This window comes from Petaurus breviceps, unplaced genomic scaffold (genome assembly GCF_028583685.1).
Source record: "Petaurus breviceps papuanus isolate PSGF00001 unplaced genomic scaffold, PetGlider_PUasm1.0 218, whole genome shotgun sequence".
NCBI classification, from domain to species: Eukaryota; Metazoa; Chordata; class Mammalia; order Diprotodontia; family Petauridae; genus Petaurus; species Petaurus breviceps.
The window spans coordinates 9,488,063-9,505,996 of record NW_027185872.1 but is presented as its reverse complement, the minus strand read 5'-3'; the positions used below and the strand labels follow the sequence as shown (position 1 = coordinate 9,505,996).

The window sequence follows — 17,934 nt, the reverse complement described above, 5'->3', positions numbered from 1 at the left end:
GCTGCGCCCTAGGCGGGGGGGAGGGGAGAGGCGGGGGGGGGGGGCGGGCGGCCTGAGCCTCGGCCCCACTCGGCCCGGCGGGCTCGCGAGGTCCGGCAGGCCGCGGGCTAGCGGCGCTGCCTGGCGTCGGGCCGGAGAGCAGCCGCCCCGGAGGAGGGCGACGACGGGAGCCGCCGCCGGACTCAGGTACGGCGGGGCCGCCGCCAGGCCGTCCGTCCCGGGCCGCGGAGCGAGCGGCCGCAGGTGCCTCCGAGGCCCCCCGCCGCGCCCCGGGGACCGCCGTCGAACTCGGCTGTGGGCCGCAGCTCGGGAGGGCGGCTTTGAAAGGGGGAGGAAGCTGAGGCCGGACCCGGGCTGGGGCTGGGGGGTCCCCCCTTCCGGCCCGCCCCGTAAGAGGGGCGCCCTGGGCCGGCTTCCCCAGGAGGAGGCCTCCAGTCCCTGGGGCCCCCCATGTGTGGGGCAGGCTCTGCCCCGCTCCGCGCCTCCCCCCGCAGCTTGGGAGGCGGCGCACGGGTGCTGGGCCCCACGGCCTCCCACTCGCCGGGCCTGCCTCAGTTTCCCCAGCTGTAAAATGGGGGGCTGTGCAAAGGCTGGGCCCAGCGCCGACCCCACTCCTTTGCCCGGCTGACGCGGGGCGTCCCGCAGATCAGTGCCCAGGCTTGCGGGGCGGGGCCCCTCTGCTCCCCGACATTCCGGTGTGGCCCCTCCCCCCCGCAGCCCCCTGCTGCCTCCCTCTGCGCGGCCACCCCGCCTGGGCACTGGCATCGTGCTGGCTGGGGCCGGGCTCCCTTCCTGGTCCTGTTGGCTGGGCTCCAGCCGTTTGACGGATCAGGAGCCAGGGGTCACCAGGGCATGGGAGCTCAGGGAAGCCCCAAGGGTCTTCTCAGAAGGGGACGAGGCCGCAGCCCCCCCAGAATCCACCTCCCAGCTGGAGGGGCTGCCCTCAGTGCGCCAGGCCGAGCCTCTGGGAGCATGGACAGAGCTGCTGGCAGGAGAGGTTTCCATGCCTTGGTACACTGAATGTTTGAGCACACGGGTGTCACAGGACGTTTGGGTCTGCGGGACCCCAGAGGCGGCAGGTCCCTTCCTTTGGGGCCACTCAGGGCCGCGTGGTCACGGTCTGTGGCCTGCCACTGCCTCTCACAGGCTTACGCACTCTGGGGGAGCGCTCCTGACAAGGCCTCTAAAAGACAGGGAGACCTCCATCCCAGCTGATCCTCCCAGGCCCAGAAAGGGCCCATGATGCGGACAGCTCCCAACCCCCCCACCCGCCAAGGTGAGCGGGCACAGCCGAGGGCACAGTGAGCTGGGTCCCCAAAGTGGGGGGTGTGCTAGCGGACCCTGGGTTCAGATTCTGACTGCACGCAACGCTGGTGATCCTGGGCAGGCATCACAGACCCTCCAGTTCCCACAGTGAGTTAGCCTGGGCTGAAGCTCAGATGGTTCCTGCCCTCAAGGCGTTCAACTGGCTTTGCCAGGAGGGTGAGGAGGAGATAAGTTTACCCTGGAGAGTGAAGGATGATGAGTGAGGAGGCCGTTCCTTGGGTTGGGCACCAGTGCTGGGTGGGAGGCAGGGAAGTCAGGCTGGAGCTGGGTGTGAAGGCCCTGGGGGCGGGGAGCAGGAGCCCCCCCCCCCCCTTCTCTCTCAGTCCCCTCCCCTCTGCTTTCATGCCTGTGGAGTACTTAGAGGGTAGATCCCAGGGGGCCCAGCTTGGAGCCTTTGCTGGGGCTGGGGGGGCTCCCAAGTGAGTACAAAGTCTGCCTGGAAGCCAGGGAATACGTATTTATTGAGCTCCTACTGCAGACCAAATAGCCATCCTCAGGACAGCCCTGTGACTCCTCCAGGGTCTAAGACCCAGCCAGTAAGCTCTAGAGCTAGGTTTGGACGTGCTTTTCCTGCCCCTGGGGCTCTGCCCCACCTTGTGGAGGTGAGAATGGCCAGGAGGACCAGCAAAGAACCAGTTTGATTCAGCACTCTGAGGCCTGCCCAGGGCTGGTGATGCTTCCTGGCCAGGCTTGTGCCTCTCAGGCCCCAGAGGCTGGATATCCAGGCCAGTGGTGTGCTCTGATTGAATAAGCAGGGACCTGGTGTTGTCCAGTAAACGTGGGTGGGGCATCCTCCCTGTGTGATGCCCCAGGACAGCTGCCTGTGGCCTCTGCCATTTAGTGTGGACCCAGACAGCAGGCTGGAAACATCCCAGCCCTCGAGGGGGCTGCACTTGTCTAGAATCCCACTTGGAAACTGTGGTCTTAGGCAGCCAGTGGGACTCCCCCAACCTCGAGCTCCTGGTCATTTGAGCCACCACAGCCTGACCAGCCACTGCTTCCCTCAGCTCCTCCTCACAGAGTTCTTTTGGGGGACCATCCCTAGGGAACCTCTTTTGGTCCATCAGCCCAAACCATGGTCATCTTCTTGGATGGAATTCTCCTTCCTCAGTTTACCCTGCGTTATGCTTGTTGGGCACAGGCTTGTCCTCTACTTTTGGACAGCCAGACATGGGCAATGTGGGCTTCCGGTCAAGTCTGCTGCCAGATGACCAGCAATACCTCTGGAGTTGCCCAGGTGAAAGGGGGACTCAGTAGATGCTGTCCAGCTGCTAGGTTTCCAGCCAAGGAAGAAACTACAGCTCTGAGTGGACCCAGCATGGACCCAGTGGGCTGCAAGTGTCAGAGCAGAACTTGCACTCTCACTACAGGGGCCAGTGCCTGAAGTGACCCCAAACCCTTGGCAAGAAAGGCAGCTGGAAAGACCTGCATGAACTGATGCAAAGTGAAATGAGCAGAACCAGGGGACAGCTGCACACAGTGTGATGAGGAACTGGGGACGACTTGCTTCTGCAATGCAGTGATCCAGGCCAATCCCAAAGGACTCTGGAGGAAATGCGCCATCCGGCTCCAGAGGGAGAAGTGATGGAGCCTGCTGTTCTCCACCTCCCCTCCCTCATTCTTCCTTCCCTTCCTCCCTTCCTCTCTCCTTTCTTCCCTTCCTTCCTTCCTCCTTCCCTTCCTCCCTCCCTCCCTTCCTTCTTCTTTCCCTCCCTCCCGTCTTCTTCTCATAATGACTGACAGGGAAATGTCTTACAAGATTGTACGTATAGAACTTGGAGTAGACTACTTACCATCTCAGGGAGGGAGGGAGAGAATTTGAAACTCAAAAAGTTTAAAAATTGTTTTAACATGTGATTGGGAAAAAATAAAACGTCACAAAAATAGTCATAGTACCAATGGTAGGTGATGTCCACATCGCATGCTGACATATATATAATAACAAGTGCAAGGACAGGCAGAGGTGGGCGTTCCACTGAAGAGTGGCACGGGCTTTCCTTGCTCTGCCGCTCTGGGAGGCGGGCACCTTCTGCAGCCATTATGGTGGCCCTTTTACAGACGAGTTAACGGAGGCTCCCTGTACCAGGCACTTTGAGCCCAGGATCCTGACTCGAGTCCAACAGCCTGCAGCCTGCTGGCTCACCTCCAGTGACATCGTCCTCGGTGTTAATGGCCTGGATGTTCCTACTAATGTGAGTGGCTTCAGAGGACATTTGGAGCTGGAGCCAGTGAGTGAGGAACGAGCTCCTGCTTCAGGGTCTTTCCTCTGGAATCCTGCCAGTGCCAGTTGTGCCACTGACCAGCTTTGGGGGTGGGTGGGGCTGGCAGGTCCCTTCACTCGGGCCTATGAAGCAGGAGCCTTGTTGAGATAATCTCCAGCGTTTCTTCACCTGTAAACCTCAGGGAGAGAAGTGATCAGAGAAAAGACCAGAGAAATTCAGAAAACTTTCTGGGGACTCTTTCCTACAGGCTTTGGGGTTTTGTTTTATTTTTTGGTTTGTTTTTGTCAGGGGAGGGAGGAGTCGAGCATTTTCTCTTAGTTGGTAAGTATCTGCAAAATGATCTCATTATTTTCTGAAAAAACAAACCCAAACCCAGCCTGTTCTTGGACTTTGGGCAGTGCCTCAGCATTGGGGGAGGGGCCGCCCTACCAACCCTGCTGTTGTACTTGCCTGGACACTTCCTTTGCATTAATGACCTCCCTGAAAATCTGAACCTCTGCCCACCAGGGCTGGCCCAGTGGCTCCATGATGGACACAGGAAGAATGAGGCTTCTCATGTGGAAACTAAAAATCCCAGTGGTCCCTGTGACCAGCATTCATTCCTCTGTTGCCAGGGACTTAGTGACATCATCCAAAAAGGCAGTGGTGATGGTGGGGCCCTCACTCCCTGCCACCTGGTCACCAGTCTGAAGCCATACCGAGGCCCGAGTTTGCCCAGAGTCGCCCCCAGCTGACCAGTGCAGGGCTTGCTTCCCTCCTGGGACAGTTGGGCAGTGAGTGGAGGGCCCCCCACCACTACCAGTCACATGACCGCAGGAAGGCTAAGGAAGAACAGTGGGTCCTCCCCCATCTTTGAGCCCTCTGGGACGTCGGCGGCCACCATGTCCTCTCTGGGGGTCCATCCTCGCTAGGTGCTGTGGTATCATGCTGGTCTTTGCCTCTGTTCGGTTCCTTTGGAACTGGCCGTACCCATTGAAAAGCCCACCTCCGCCTCAGCCTGGTCCTGCATGAGACTCCAGCTCACCCCGTTGGCTATTTGTGCTTTGTGTCTGGCACGTGTGTATGCACTGTGCACCCCTGCGTCTTCCCCATCCGAGGATCCCTTTGGTCTTTGTATCTCAGTGGCTAGCGCCTTTCTGGGCACCTAGTAGGTGCTTAATAAATGCGCGTGGGCTGTGTGCTTCTGGCTGGCTCTTACTAGACACTGGCTCTCTTGAGGTAGTGATAGGTAATGACCTCGCAGTGCCGCCGCTTTCTGCAGGACTGGGCTCCAGAGCTTAACTGGACGGTCAGCAAGCTCAGATGACCTGGAGCTCTTGTCTAGCCAGAGTTTTGTAAAGCCGAGGCAGGCCTCAAACTCCCTGCTGGGCATCACGTAGCAGCTGGGCTGGGAAAGGTTGGGACCCCCTTGTCCTGCTGGAGTGGATTCCCTGGTGTATGACTAAGAAGGGCAGCTCGTGCGCCACCCCCCCCCAGCACCCGGGGGCCACCTGCACCACCACCCCCAGCCCTGGGGGCCACCTGTGCCACCGCCCCCCCAGCCCTGGGGGGGGGCCCCCTTGCCCTCCACACCTCTGCTGCCCCCCCCCCCTCCCCCTGGTCTTGCCGCGGCCCCCTCCCCCCTAGGCAGGGGTGGGTGGGGTGGGGTGGCCCATCTGTGGGTGTTTGAGTGCCTCTCTCTGCCCTCTATGCAGGTGATGAGCCCCCTGTCCCTGCAGAGGGGCGCCCCCAGGAGATGGCCACCAAGTCACTGCCCAGCCTGCTTACTTTCCTGTGTGGCTGCGCGGTGGGCTTCTTCCTTTGCTATCAGCTGCTGCACATCCTCCTGGAGAAGCCGGCCGAGATCCAGCCCCACATTCTCCACAATGATCCACACGCCCAGCACTCGGAGGATGCTGGCCACGGGCACCTCGAAGGCCAGATGGACTTTGGTGCGGACATCAGCCAGCACAGAGGTGAGGGGGCCCTCTGGGAGGCTCTCCTGTTCCAGCGCTAGCCAGGCTCAGAGGCCAGGGGGCACTGGCAGGTGGAAGACAGCAGCCCGAGGGTGTGGAGCAGGGGATCCTGACCCCTTCCCAAGGTCTCTCCTTGGCAGTGGGGCCCCCTGTTAACCAGCTAATTAATTGGATTTGGGACCCTTGGGTCTCCTGACCCTCAGAGACACGCAGAGACCTCAGAGCAGCTTCCTCCCTTAGCCAGCCTCTTGTTCCTGGGCCCCTGTTCCTGATGCCTCTGCCCCCATTGTGCCCACTCAGGACACTTTGTTTTCTGGACATTACCCAGGGCTCTGGGTGGGGTTAGGGCCAGGTCCCTTCCAGATAAGCTTGGGGGCTCAGGCTGCCCAGCCTGGAGAAGGGTTCACACCCTGGGGCTCTTGGTTGGGGGGACAGGAAGGCCAGAGGACCCAGGAGCTAGGTGGGGAGGCCAGTGTGCCCCGCTCTCAGAGAGCCCTTGGAAAGAAAGGTGTGCTCCTTCACGTGCCTGGTCAAATGGGAAGGAAAGTTCACCCCATGTCCGGGCTTCCTCAGGACCAGTGAGCACTGCCTGCCCTCCTGAGGTGGGCTTGGTGGCCCCTCCCCTGGGAGCCAGCTGGGCCGTACGAGTCTGCGGCTTTCATTTATGAACAAAACGATCAGAGCCCGGCTTGGTGGTCTGGGCGTGTCCAGACACTCTAGACGGCCCCACAGTCCTGCTCAGCCCCTCCGTGTAGACACAGGCCACCGTGGACAGGCAGAACAAACAAGGGGGAGGCCTGGGGAGGCGGTGGTAGTTCCAAATTGGATCCAGGACTTTGACAGCATCAGCTCCATGGCCTCTCTGGGGGCCTGAACTCCAGGGACTTGGCAGTCTCCTTCTTAGCTATCTGGTGCCCACATGCGCCTGGCATCACGTGTGGTTACGTGACGTAACGGCGCTTCTGTCATCCAGGGTGTTGGGCCTCATTTGACCTGAGCTGGGGCCGGGGCGGGGCAGCCGCTCCGTGCCATGGCCGTGTGCCCTGACCTCTGCTGTCTTTGCTCCCCAGATGAGGACAAGCGCGTGTCCGAGGAGCTGTACCGCAAGGTCAGGGTTCTCTGCTGGGTCATGACGGGGCCTCAGAACCTCGAGAAGAAGGCGCGGCACGTCAAGGCCACGTGGGGCCAGCGCTGTAACAAGATCCTGTTCATGAGCTCGGAGGAGAACAAGGACTTCCCCACTGTGGGGCTGGACACCCGTGAGGGTCGCGACCAGCTCTACTGGAAGACTATCAAGGCCTTCCAGTACGTGTACGAGCACTACCCGGATGCTGCCGACTGGTTCATGAAGGCGGATGACGACACCTATGTTGTCCTGGACAACCTCCGCTGGCTGCTGTCCCGGCACGACCCCGCCAAGCCCATCTACTTTGGGCGGCGCTTCAAGCCCTACGTGAAGCAGGGCTACATGAGCGGGGGTGCAGGCTACGTGCTCAGCAAGGAGGCCCTCAGGCGGTTCGTGGAGGCCTTCCGCACTAACAAGTGCTCCCACAGCTCCTCCGTGGAGGACCTGGCGCTCGGCAAGTGCATGGAGGCCATCGGCGTGGAGGCCGGAGACTCGCGGGACCCTAGCGGCAAGGAGACCTTCCACCCCTTCGTCCCCGAGCACCACCTCATCAGGGGCTACCTGCCCAAGACCTTCTGGTACTGGAACTACAACTATTACCCACCCGTCGAGGTAAGAAACGGAGCTGGCCGGGGAGCCAGCGGCCCCCACTCCGGGCTGGCCTCGGTGTCACGCGGGTCTGTCGAGTGCACCTGGGGGCGGGGCAGGAGGGCCCGGGGTTACTCAGGGATTTGAACTCAGAGCCCCTGGCTCCAAAGCCTTGCCTCCATACCTTTTCCTCTCCCCTCCATTTGTCTGAAATGTTTGTGATCAACGTGGGTCTTTGCCTAGAAGGTCAGTGCTTCCCTGCTGGATGGGCCTGGGAGCAGCCCCCGCGGGCCACACACATGCGGGTGTGCAGGCCCTCCACATACTCACACACACTTCACACGTACACACTCACACTTATATACAGGCACACATACTCCTGACCGCCCCCTCCCTGGGGATTCACTTCCTCTGTTCATCCTCCCTCCCCACTCTCTCACACAGACACACACACACGCTCACTCTCACACACTCTTCTACCTTCTCTGATGCCCCCTCCCACCTGAGGGGTCACAGCTGGGAGACCCTTCCACAGATGCAAACACTCTCAGTTCTCCCCAAAGGCAAAGATGGTGGCTTCTGAGGCAGACGTCCAGGGTTCTAATCCTGCCTCTGTGCCTTCTTCCCAGACCTCAGTCTCCCAGGCACCTTCCCTGGACTGTGGGGGGTCCTGGGCACCCCGAGCCTTGGGCGCAGTTGTCATTGGCTCTTCACGTTCCTGGGGTAAGCGGGCAGTGCCTGCCAAAGACTGTCTGATGCCTTGTGTAAATGTCAGCTGGTGTTTGGTTTCCCAAGATCTGCCCCAGAGGCAGCTGCTCTCCAGCCTCCGGGGAGGGGCTCCCACACACCCCAGGCCCAAGGCAGTAGCTTGTTTCCAACAGAATGTGCCATGTTCCAAAAGGCTCCAGGATCTGGATTCTAGGCCTGGCCTTCCATGCACTCAGTGCTGGACGTTTGGCAGGTGCTGCTTCCACACTCAGGCTCCAGCTTCTTTCTCTGTCAAACAAAGCCTAGCTTGATGTTCTAATGCCATACACCTCAGAAAACCGCCCCTGCCCCCACAGGTCTCAAGCCGGGCCCAGGGATACAAAGTCAGAACCCAGCCACCCCAGCCTTGGGCAGCTGCTGCTGTGGGTGGAAATTATCCATAAAAAGAACCACCAGAGAACTGGAGGGGAAAAGGTTCTCGAGCCTGGGAGGAAGGTCAGGGTTCTAAGAGGGAGTGTACCATGCAAGGGCATGGAGGCTGGAGATGAGTAGGAATTGAGAAACAGGTTGGTGGTCCAGGGGAACTTCCCTTCCCACTCTAAAGCCCAGGATACAGACCTAGTGGGTCAGTGGAAATGGGCTGGAGGAATCCCCAGCAAGAAACACAAACGCCCAGGATTGTAGGGACAAGGTTCGACACGCCCAGTGATTCCACGGGGGGTGTTGGGAAGCTGGGTGGAGGGGTCAGGCCTCTGGGAAGGGTACTGCTTTCTAGCGTGTGGAGCTGGAGGCCCAGGAGAGGCTGGGGATTGTCATCAGCTCGGAGCCTGGCAGGCTGGGGCAAGGAGGGGGAAAGGTTTCCATGGGGGCCACTCGGGAGCTCTGGGGGCCAGGAGGGGCTTGCTCTCGCCGCGGGCAGGTGGGATGTTTGGGCAGGGGGACGGCCACAACATTTTATTTAATGTAATACATTTTATTTTCCCCCAATTACATGTTAAGTCCTGAGTTCCAAATTCTCTCCCTCCCTGAGACAGTAAGCAGTCTGCTCTAGCTTGTACACAGGTGATCACGTGAAACGTCTCCCTGTTCATGATTTTGTACCAGAAGGTCAGGAGAGACTGCAGACATCCCCCATTTACACAGAAGAACACTGAGGCTGGGTCATTAGAGGGAGCAGAGCCAGGACCGGAACCCAGGTCCCCAGACTGCACACCCAGAGCTCCAGCAGGGAAATGGGGGCATGTTAGTGACAGGCTGGCGTGCCCTGGGATTGTGGCACTTGGCTAGTGACGCTTGCTGACCACGCGGCTGGCCTGCCATCTGCCTCAGCTTCCTCCTCTGTGAAATGAGCACAGCAGGAACATCTCCCTCCCAGGCTGGTGACTAGGGCCCTTCCCAGAACGTGCATAGATTGGGGAAATGTCAGGAGTTGCAGGAGGCAGTCCAGACTGTTTGGCATTTGCAGGATCCTTGATATCTGGGGTCCAGGATCCATCATCAGGACACACAAGGAGGCCCCCAAACCCCACAGGAGAATTGCCAGTCTTGGGCCCTTCCCGGCATATCTCTTTTTTTTAATTTAGAGTTGATTTTATTTGTATTAAAAGTATATTTAATATATGTTTTATTTTCCCCCGATTACACATTCCAACAGTTTTTCAGCATTTGTTTTTCTAAGTTCTGAGTCCCTGATGCTGCCCTCCTTGCCCCCTCCCTGAGGTGGTAAACAGCCGGCTGTGGGTTGTTCACGTGAAGCTTCTCTCTTAGTCATTCTGTACACGAAGATTCCGATCTAAGAAGGAGAGACAGGAAGTGAGGCAGAACTCCGCCCTATCTCTTTGAGGCTCTGTGGGCTGAACAGTCGATCAGCGTTTCCCTGGGGGGAGGTGGAAGCAGACCCAGCTGCTCGGAGGGGCTGAACTTCCCCCCACTGACAGATCCATAGGGCGGCAGCCGCTCCTCTTTGATTTCTGGCGCCTTCTACCCCAAGGACTGAGACTGGAGCCAACCTCCCTGCTGCTAGGGAGCCAGGGCAGCAGGGGGGTCAGCAGGCCGCTGGTCAGCTCCACCTGCGGCCTGCTTTCTGCAGACTTTGGCCACGGCCAGAGTCAGCAGGGCCCAGCTGGTCCCGGCTAAGCTGGAGCCTTAGATGGCATCAGCCAGCGGCATGCCCCTGTAGACTAGACAGGCTGGAAAGGAAGCTGCTGATTCTTCCACAGCCAAGGGAGACAAAGTGCCCGGGGCCAGGGCTGCTATGGCCCAACAGTGACCAGGGCTATGGAGAGGAGCCAGCCAGAGCAGGGAAACGTGACCAGCAGTGTCCACACAGCTGTGGGCTCCAAAGCAGGACACACGGACCTCAGTGGCGTGAATGCTGTGTTAGGAAAATTGGAAGAATGGGTTGAGAGCTCTCCACCTGTGACTGATGAAGAGCCAGCCAAGATTGCCCCCCCCCCCCGCCCCGGACTTGATGTGGCCCCAGTGTGGCAGCAGAAGCAGCAACAGGATTTCCCTGGGCAAACTGAGGCAGGCCAAGCAGACTGCCCAGGAGGCTCTCAGGACAAAATCTGGATGTGGTCAGAAATTGCTTGATGGCCAAGATCACCTTCACCCAATGCGGCTGAACTGGAACCAGAAGGAACTTCAGGACTCTGGCGATGTGGCCCGTACTGCTCCTGCACCTGAGCAGACTGCCACGTTCCGGGATGTCACCCAGCGGCCTTGGGGTGACTGCTTATAGCCTGTGTCCAGTGTCCAGGGCCTTCCTGGCAGGCTACTTCCAGGACCTCCAGCAGCGTCCTGATCCAGAGAGGGTCAGCAAGGCCCCAGAGTCCCAGGATGAGGTGATGAAATGCCCCGTTCACAACACGCCCCTCACGTGGCTTGGGAGCCCTTCGTTCCATCTGGCCACACCTCTAGTGAGTGATAACACAGGGCTGGTAGGGTCTTAGCCCAGGTCCTGAGATTCTTTATCAGAAAGCTAGTCTTGTCTCTAAAACCTAGGCAGGTGGGGCCCTAATGCTTCCTGTTCCGTCTCTCAGCCTCAGGAAGCAGCTGGCCAGAGTGCCAGCAGCTCCCCCCAGTCTTGGCTCTAGTTCAGAGGTGACAGGGGAATGGGCCTTCCCCTCACATCCGTAGGGTCAGGATTCATGCGGGAGTGACCAGGGTGTGTCTGAACTCCCGTAACCGTGCTTGTCTTTCCACAGACACTTGCCTGTTCCTTGTAGACGTTTTACTTTGCTCCCTGAACCAGGCGGCCCAGTGACGACCCTTCCGAGCCAGCAGGGCCTGTGCTCCCTGGGTTTTGGTGGGGACGAGGTGGCCAACATCGTAGAGAAGCTGGCTTTTGTACTAAGCTCTGCTGCCTCAAATCGATCTTGTCTTCATTGAGGAGAAGAAGAAAAAGTGAGAGCGCCTGCTGCGTTCACAGTTGTTCACTGTTTCAGTGCTGCTCTCACTGTGTTCTCCTGGATCGGCTCCCTTCACTCTGCATCAGTTCGTAGAAATCTTCCCAGGTTCTCCTGAAATCGTTCTGCTTGTCGTTTCTTGTAGCACAGCAGTATTCCCGTCCCCTCACATACACAGCTTGTTCAGCCATTCCACAGTGGATGGACATCCCCTCAGTTTCCAGCTCTTGGCCACCACAAAAAGAGCTGCTATGAATATTTGTGTGTATGTGGGTCCTTTTCCCATTTTTATGACATCTTTGGGATACAGCCCCAGAAGCGGTTTTTCTGGGTCAAAGGGCGTGCACAGTTTGATAACCCTTTGAGCCTAGTTCCAAATTACTCTCCAGAAAAGTTGGATCAGCTCACAACTCCACCAACAGCATTAGGGTGCCAGCCCTTCATCCTTGTCAGTCATGCAGGCGTGTGAAGCAGCTCCTGTGTCCTGAACGTTCCACCTTGTTTCTCTCCTTTCTTCTGCTCCAGGGCCCAGGTTGCTGTTCAGACCTTGCTGTTTCCTTCCACTATGTTGACTCTACCACTATGTATCAGCTGGAGTACCTCGTGCACCACCTGCGTCCCTATGGTTATTCCTACAGATACCAGCCTGTCTTTCCTGAGGCTCTAGCCAAGCAAACAAGTGAGGCCAACAAAAACGAAGTCCCCCAAGAGAAATTAGGGAACCGGTAAAGAAGGAGCCCTCCTGAGCAGGAGGCAAGAGGAGCACCCCACGCCCCAGCGGCCTGCAGGCAGGAGAGCTCCTTGGACACCGGTACCCTGCCAAGGAATCCATCTTAAATGGATGTGCCGCCTTCTGTAAGGGAGCACGGACAGCAGCTGTGGAGTGTGCCAAGACTATTGGTACAGGGATGGGTGGGTGGATGGATGGATGGATAGATGGATGGATGGATGGATGGATGGATGGGTGGATGGGTGGATGGGTGGATGGATGGATGGATGGATGGACGGGTGGGTGGACGGATGGATGGATGGATGGGTGGACGGACGGGTGGATGGATGGGTGGACGGATGGATGGGTGGACGGATAGGTGGGTGGATGGATGGGTGGACAGACGGATGGACGGATGGACGGACGGACAGACGGGTGGGTGGGTGGGTGGATGGATGGATGGATGGATGGATGGGTAGATGGATGGGTGAATGAATGAGTGGCTGGACAGAAGGAGATGTCAAGGGTTTGTATTCCTCAAACTAAACACCCCCATTTGTTGGCAGCTGGGAGACAGCTTGAGTAAAAGAGTTTGCTTTCACCTCGGACCCTTCCATCCTCTGTATGTTTGTCATGGAGGGAGGTCCCTATGTGCTCCTGGAAGCAGTGGGTCTGGGTGGGGAGGGGGCTTCTTCTATTCAAATCCAACCCACCTTAAAGAGAAGAACCCCCCTGAGGACCGACGAGCTTGCTGCTGCTGCTTCTCTGGCCCCATCAGGCCCTGAGCCTGTCTCTGCTGCACAGATGAGAAGAGTGGGGTACCCTGCAGACCATGGCAGCTCTGCTCCTAGCACAGACCTCGCTCTGGCCAGCTCCAGAGGAAGGTGACCCAGGTGCCTTGTTCAGGACCCAGCAGAAGACACCTCCCTTCTATCTGCCCTATGTGGTGCAAATGCTCCATCCATAGCACTCTTGCCCACTGTCCATCCCCAGCCTGGCCCATCTGGAGGCCCCACAGATATGGCTTTGCCCTGAGTCTCCCCACCTTCTCCCACATGCCCTTGGTCTTCTGTGAATGCCTCTTTCCCCAGAAGAGTACCTTGAGTAAAACATCATCCCAGGTGATTGTAGGTCAGGTGGGCCTCTCTCCTAGTGTCCTGAGTGGACCCTCCCAATGGCCTGCCAAGACCATGTCCAGCCACCATCTGGTGAGGGGCTTTGGGGCCCCCCAAGACCATCCTTTCCCTGGCACGGGTTGGCGGAGGAGGGGCCACCCAACTCAGCCTTGTGCCTCCCTGGGGCTGGCTTTTGGCCCAGGGTTTTTAAGTGACTTCAGTCATTGAGGCTGTGGGACAGGGCCAGCCCTGATGCTTCTTCCCCTGGAGAACCAGAAGGTACCTGAGCCTAGCTTCCATGCCCCCACAGTGTGCTTGGGTCGTTTCATGGGGCCTCCGCCCAACCTGGGAGTGCCCAGCAGCCCCCAGCCTCTAGGTGACTAGTCCCCATGAGCAGAGCCAAGTGCTTCCAGGGCTTCTCTTTACAGAAATGTTCAGAACTTGGAAATTATTTGGGGAGGAGGGGGTAGAAATCTGGCATCTCCCATCTCTGGTTGTAGCAGGAAGGCAGGGCACACTGTTCAGAGGCCTCCTCCTGCAGCCAGTGGCTTGTCCAGAGCATCATGAGAGCCCACCTCTCCCTCTTGTTGCGGAAGCCCCGGTCCAGTATGAATCGCTAGGCTGAAGGTCGCTGTCGCTCAGACCCTTGGCCAAGGCTCTGTGCAGACACATGTCAGGTTGAAGCAATGGGCCGTGACCCGAGATATTTTAAATAAGCAGAGATGTATGTTGGTTTGAGTACGTCCCCAGGCCTTCTGCCCACTTGTAGGGGGCATTCCACAACTTTGTAAAGCCCCTGCTGGGTGCAGGGCACTGCCGTTCATGCTGAGGAAAACTTCTCTAGATCCCATCTGCCTCCAGCCCGGCTGAGGGCTACATTCAAGGCCTTTCAGGACATTTCCTAGTCCTGGCTTTGGGACAGCAGATGGTGGGACTGGTGGCGTCCTCTGAAGGAGGGCAGGCCGTGCAGGAAATGGGAAACAGGTGCCTTGTCCTTCTGCCTCACTCTCCCAGCCAGCCTTTGGGTCCCAGAATGGGGTCCCTGGTGTCTGATCCCGGACGCTCTGCTGGTGGTCAGCCTCTCCCGCCCTCTGCTTTCCCAGCTCCTTTCCTACTGCATAACTTCCAGCCCAAGGAAGATGGCTGGCTGGGACATGTCCCGAGCCTTGGTCAGTGGCAGCCCCTCCCTACACCTGACTTTGGGCAGCTATTGATGGGGGTTGTCCCCATGTCTGCCTCCAGAACAGTGTCCAGGGCTTTCAGGGGTGCCCAGAGCATGTGGGCTTCCTGTGGCCTAAAGTCTGGGCTCTGGGGGCTGTTACTTGGGGTAGGGGGCAGGTAACAGCCTCATTCCTCCGTTTCTGGAGAAGTCAGGGAAAGCCTTCCTGCCTGCTCCTTCCATCTCATCTCCATCAGGAAGGCTTTTGGAGGCCCAGCCTGGGGGAGAGGAGACCCCAAGCAGGGCAGGAGGCTGCCCTTCCGACCTTCCCCTTTGTCTTGGCTGGTGTGGAGGGAGAGGGGCGATGTTCTTTGTAAACCCATGTTCCTCAAGTGCCTTTTGGATGGTAGTGTTTTTTTTTTTTAATCCATGAATTTAAACCAATAATTGCACAAAAATAAACATGAATGGCCATCTCCTGACTTGTTTTCCCTGTTTGCCTCTGTGTGTGCGTGCGTGTGTGTGTGGTGGGTCAAGTTCTCTTGACTATCAGCCAGTAAGAGGAGAAATGGGGCCCAGTGAAGCTGCATCCCTCTGTACAGAGGAAACAGCAGGTAAGTGCCTTTGCCTAAAGTCCTCCAAGTAGAAAACAGCCAAGATTCAAACTCGGGTCCCCTGTGATGCCTTACCCAGTAGCCCCTCTTTCACCTGGGATGGCCCTGCTTGAAGTCTCAGAGACAGACATCCTAGACAGTGGAACTCAGAGCTCCCTTCCCTTGGGTGTGGCTGCCCCCTTCACCCTCAGCCTAACTATATGCCACTTGGAAGAATTGAACCCAACTTGGGGTTCGGTGGTCGTGTCTCAAGGGCACTGTCTACACAGCCTCTGTTCTGTGCTTCAGCAGCAGCAGATTCAGTAATGTCCTCACTGCCCTTGGGGGCCAGACTCACTGGCACAGGGTCACCTATATGTGCCTTTGGACTCCCTCCCTTCAAGCATTCCAGTGACTGCTCTCCAGCTGTGATTTCTACAGGAGAATCCCAGGAATTAAAGGCAGATGCTGGGCATGGAACCCGTCACTGCCCCATACCGCCTGAGAGTCAGCCTCTCTGGACCTGTGAAGCTGTGAGAGGATTGGACTAAATGATCCAGGCCCTAGATGAGTAACCAGTGGGCACTTGAGTGCACAGAAGCATGGGCTGAAATCAGGAAGACCTGAGTTCAAATCCAGCTTCCACTTACTAGCTTTGACCCTGGGCAAGTACCTTAACCACTGTTTGCCGCAGTTTCCTCATTTGTAAAAAAAAAAATAGGATCACAACAGCACCTCCCTCCTGCAGGGTTGTGAGGCTCCACTGAGGTCACCTTTACAGACATTTAGAAAACTTACATGGGAAGTAAACGCCAGCTCTTGGGCTGTTGTGGACATCTCACAATAGTGTGGTCCACACCTTACAACCAGCCCCTAAACCTCCCTCATGACGTTGATGACCCTGTGGCTTCTGGCCCTGCCCCTGCAGTTCGGGCTTACAGATTGTTCTCTTTCAATGAATGACCTTCCCAGTGGGCAGCTTGGTCTCCACCCAGACCCCTGGATCTTCATCAGAACAATAGCTGTCTCTTCCCTGCCCCTGGGAAGTCAAGGATCAAGGCTTGATGTTCAGCCTATGAAGTTTCATCTTCAGTTCAGCCTCATGCTCCAGCTTGTCGAGATCTGTGTCCTGCCTTGTGTGCTTGTCCATCATCCCTCCAAACACACACAGCAAAGAGGAAATCCGAAGATCTTTGGATACTGGACGTCATTAACTTCTCACCATCAATTTTCAAATCTGTAAAATGTGATGTAGACAAGCTGCCTGATGGAACTGGGAGGGCGTGGGGCAGAAAGCTGATTATTTCTGAGTGCACCATTGCTGTGTGGGGGCCCCTTTGCCGTCCCCACTTGTGAACAAGCCCAGATGCCCTCTGCCATCAGGAGGACGTGGCTAGTTGGCTGCAGACCATAGACCTGGGATGTGCTAAGAGAGCAGGATCTGCCCCAGGCCTCCCTGATGCTCTCGAGGGATAAGCATGATTTTCTGAACTCTGAGTGAGAGTGTGTGTGTGTGCGTGCATGTGCGTGTGTGCGTGCACATGTGTGTATGTGTGTGTGCATGTGCGTGTGTGTGTTTGCAGGGTGGTGGTGGTGGTGGTGATACTTTCCCCTGCCAGGCCATAAGCCAAGAGCTCCCGGCCTCCTAGCCAAGCCTGTACCCAGGATGGACCAGCAGGAGCAGCTGCCAACTGATTCTGAACTGGCCCAGGGACCTTGCTAATCAGGTGGGGAAGCACCAGTTGAGCCTGGTCCTTGCTGGGCCCCTCAGCTGCTCATATAAAGAGCGTGAAGCAGACTGGATGTGGCCAGCAGGGGTCTGACTTCAGAGCCCTGTGGCAGACCGAGACAAGGTTGCCGCTGCTGCTGTGCTCGGCCACTTCCCAGCCCACTGACCTCAAGTTTCCCCTCTTAGAGGATGTCACCCATTTGTGAAATATGCCAAAGAAGAGCTCTGGCTTAAGAGCCGAAGGGTTTAGGTTCAAATCCTGGCACTGCCACTTAGTACCCATGTCTGGGCCTCAGTTTCCTCATCTGTAATACAAGAGAATTATTCTGATTCTAATTGACATTTGTTGTTCAGTAGTTTTTCAGTCATATCCGACTCCTTGTGACCCCATTTGTGTGTGTGTGTGTTTTGGGGGGGAGGCAAAGATACTTAACTGGTTTGCCATTTCCTTCTCCAGCTCATTTTACAGATGAGGAAACTGAAGCAGACAGGGTTAAGTGACTTGCCCAGGGTCACACAGCGGTGTCTGAGGCCAGATTTGAGCTCAGGAAGATTTGCACTAAAGCCTACTGCCATTCCTGAGTCAAGGGCTACTCCATCCAGGAAGCTGTCCCATTAGAGAAATACATCTTTTCAGGAGAATTTGGGCAGCTAAAAGGCATGAACCTGGGCTGGGCTGCTTTGGGAGACAGAGATGGCTCTATCTCTGGGACGTGGCTGACCACACATGGAAAAATGTGTTCTCTACTGACCTAATGGCCCCTGGGTCACAGCTTGGGAAAGTGGGCCCCCAGTCATATGTCAGGAGCCTCTGGTCCTCTAAAAATGGAGATGTGACAGTGGCCTTCTGGTGTTCTCATGGTTCCTTGTGTGGGCAGTGGCGGGTTGGCAGGAGAGCAGAGTGACCTGAGAGCTCTGGTGTCTCTGGCCTGAAGAAAGAGCCTCTTTCTAAGAAGCCAGGCATTCTTGGCCTTCGGACCCTGCCTTCCCAGAGTGTCACTGATGGATGGGGCCCTATCAGAGCTGGGTAATCTGAAAGGCTGCCAACGTCTCCAGAGATCCAGATCTGCCCTTTCCTGAGCTTTCCACTTTAAATCTTGACTGTACATGATCATGATTGTGTGGGTTCTCTCTCTCTTTCCCTTTCACACACACACTGACACACACACACACCTAGACCATACACCAAAGCCCAAGCCAGCTTCCTTCTTGTAACTGTCCCTTATTGGCTTCTGGTTTCCAGTCAATTTGAGATATCAAAGAAATGTTCCATGTAAAAATGGAAATAGTAAAAGTC

The 17,934-nt window shown here is 57.2% G+C and overlaps 1 protein-coding gene and 1 pseudogene across 1 annotated transcript; both read left to right on the top strand.

Annotated features, from left to right (window-relative positions):
* Positions 1 to 32: 32 nt before the first annotated feature.
* On the top strand, positions 33 to 14,797 carry C1GALT1 (core 1 synthase, glycoprotein-N-acetylgalactosamine 3-beta-galactosyltransferase 1). Its single transcript, XM_069094474.1, has 4 exons — positions 33 to 186; positions 5,243 to 5,503; positions 6,574 to 7,241; positions 11,858 to 14,797. Exons 2-4 carry the CDS (start codon positions 5,284 to 5,286, stop codon positions 12,059 to 12,061), a joined length of 1,092 nt encoding a protein of 363 aa, XP_068950575.1. The 5' UTR covers positions 33 to 186; positions 5,243 to 5,283; the 3' UTR covers positions 12,062 to 14,797.
* On the top strand, positions 7,277 to 11,851 carry LOC138166023 (perilipin-3-like; annotated as a pseudogene).
* Positions 14,798 to 17,934: the final 3,137 nt, after the last annotated feature.

Coding starts and splice junctions, on each gene's coding strand:
- C1GALT1 (XM_069094474.1), top strand. CDS start 5,284: ATGGCCACCAAGTCACTGCCCAGCCTGCTTACTTTCCTGTGTGGCTGC. Junction 5,504..6,573: donor GGACATCAGCCAGCACAGAG/GTGAGGGGGCCC, acceptor TTTGCTCCCCAG/ATGAGGACAAGCGCGTGTCC. Junction 7,242..11,857: donor ACTATTACCCACCCGTCGAG/GTAAGAAACGGA, acceptor CTTCTGCTCCAG/GGCCCAGGTTGCTGTTCAGA.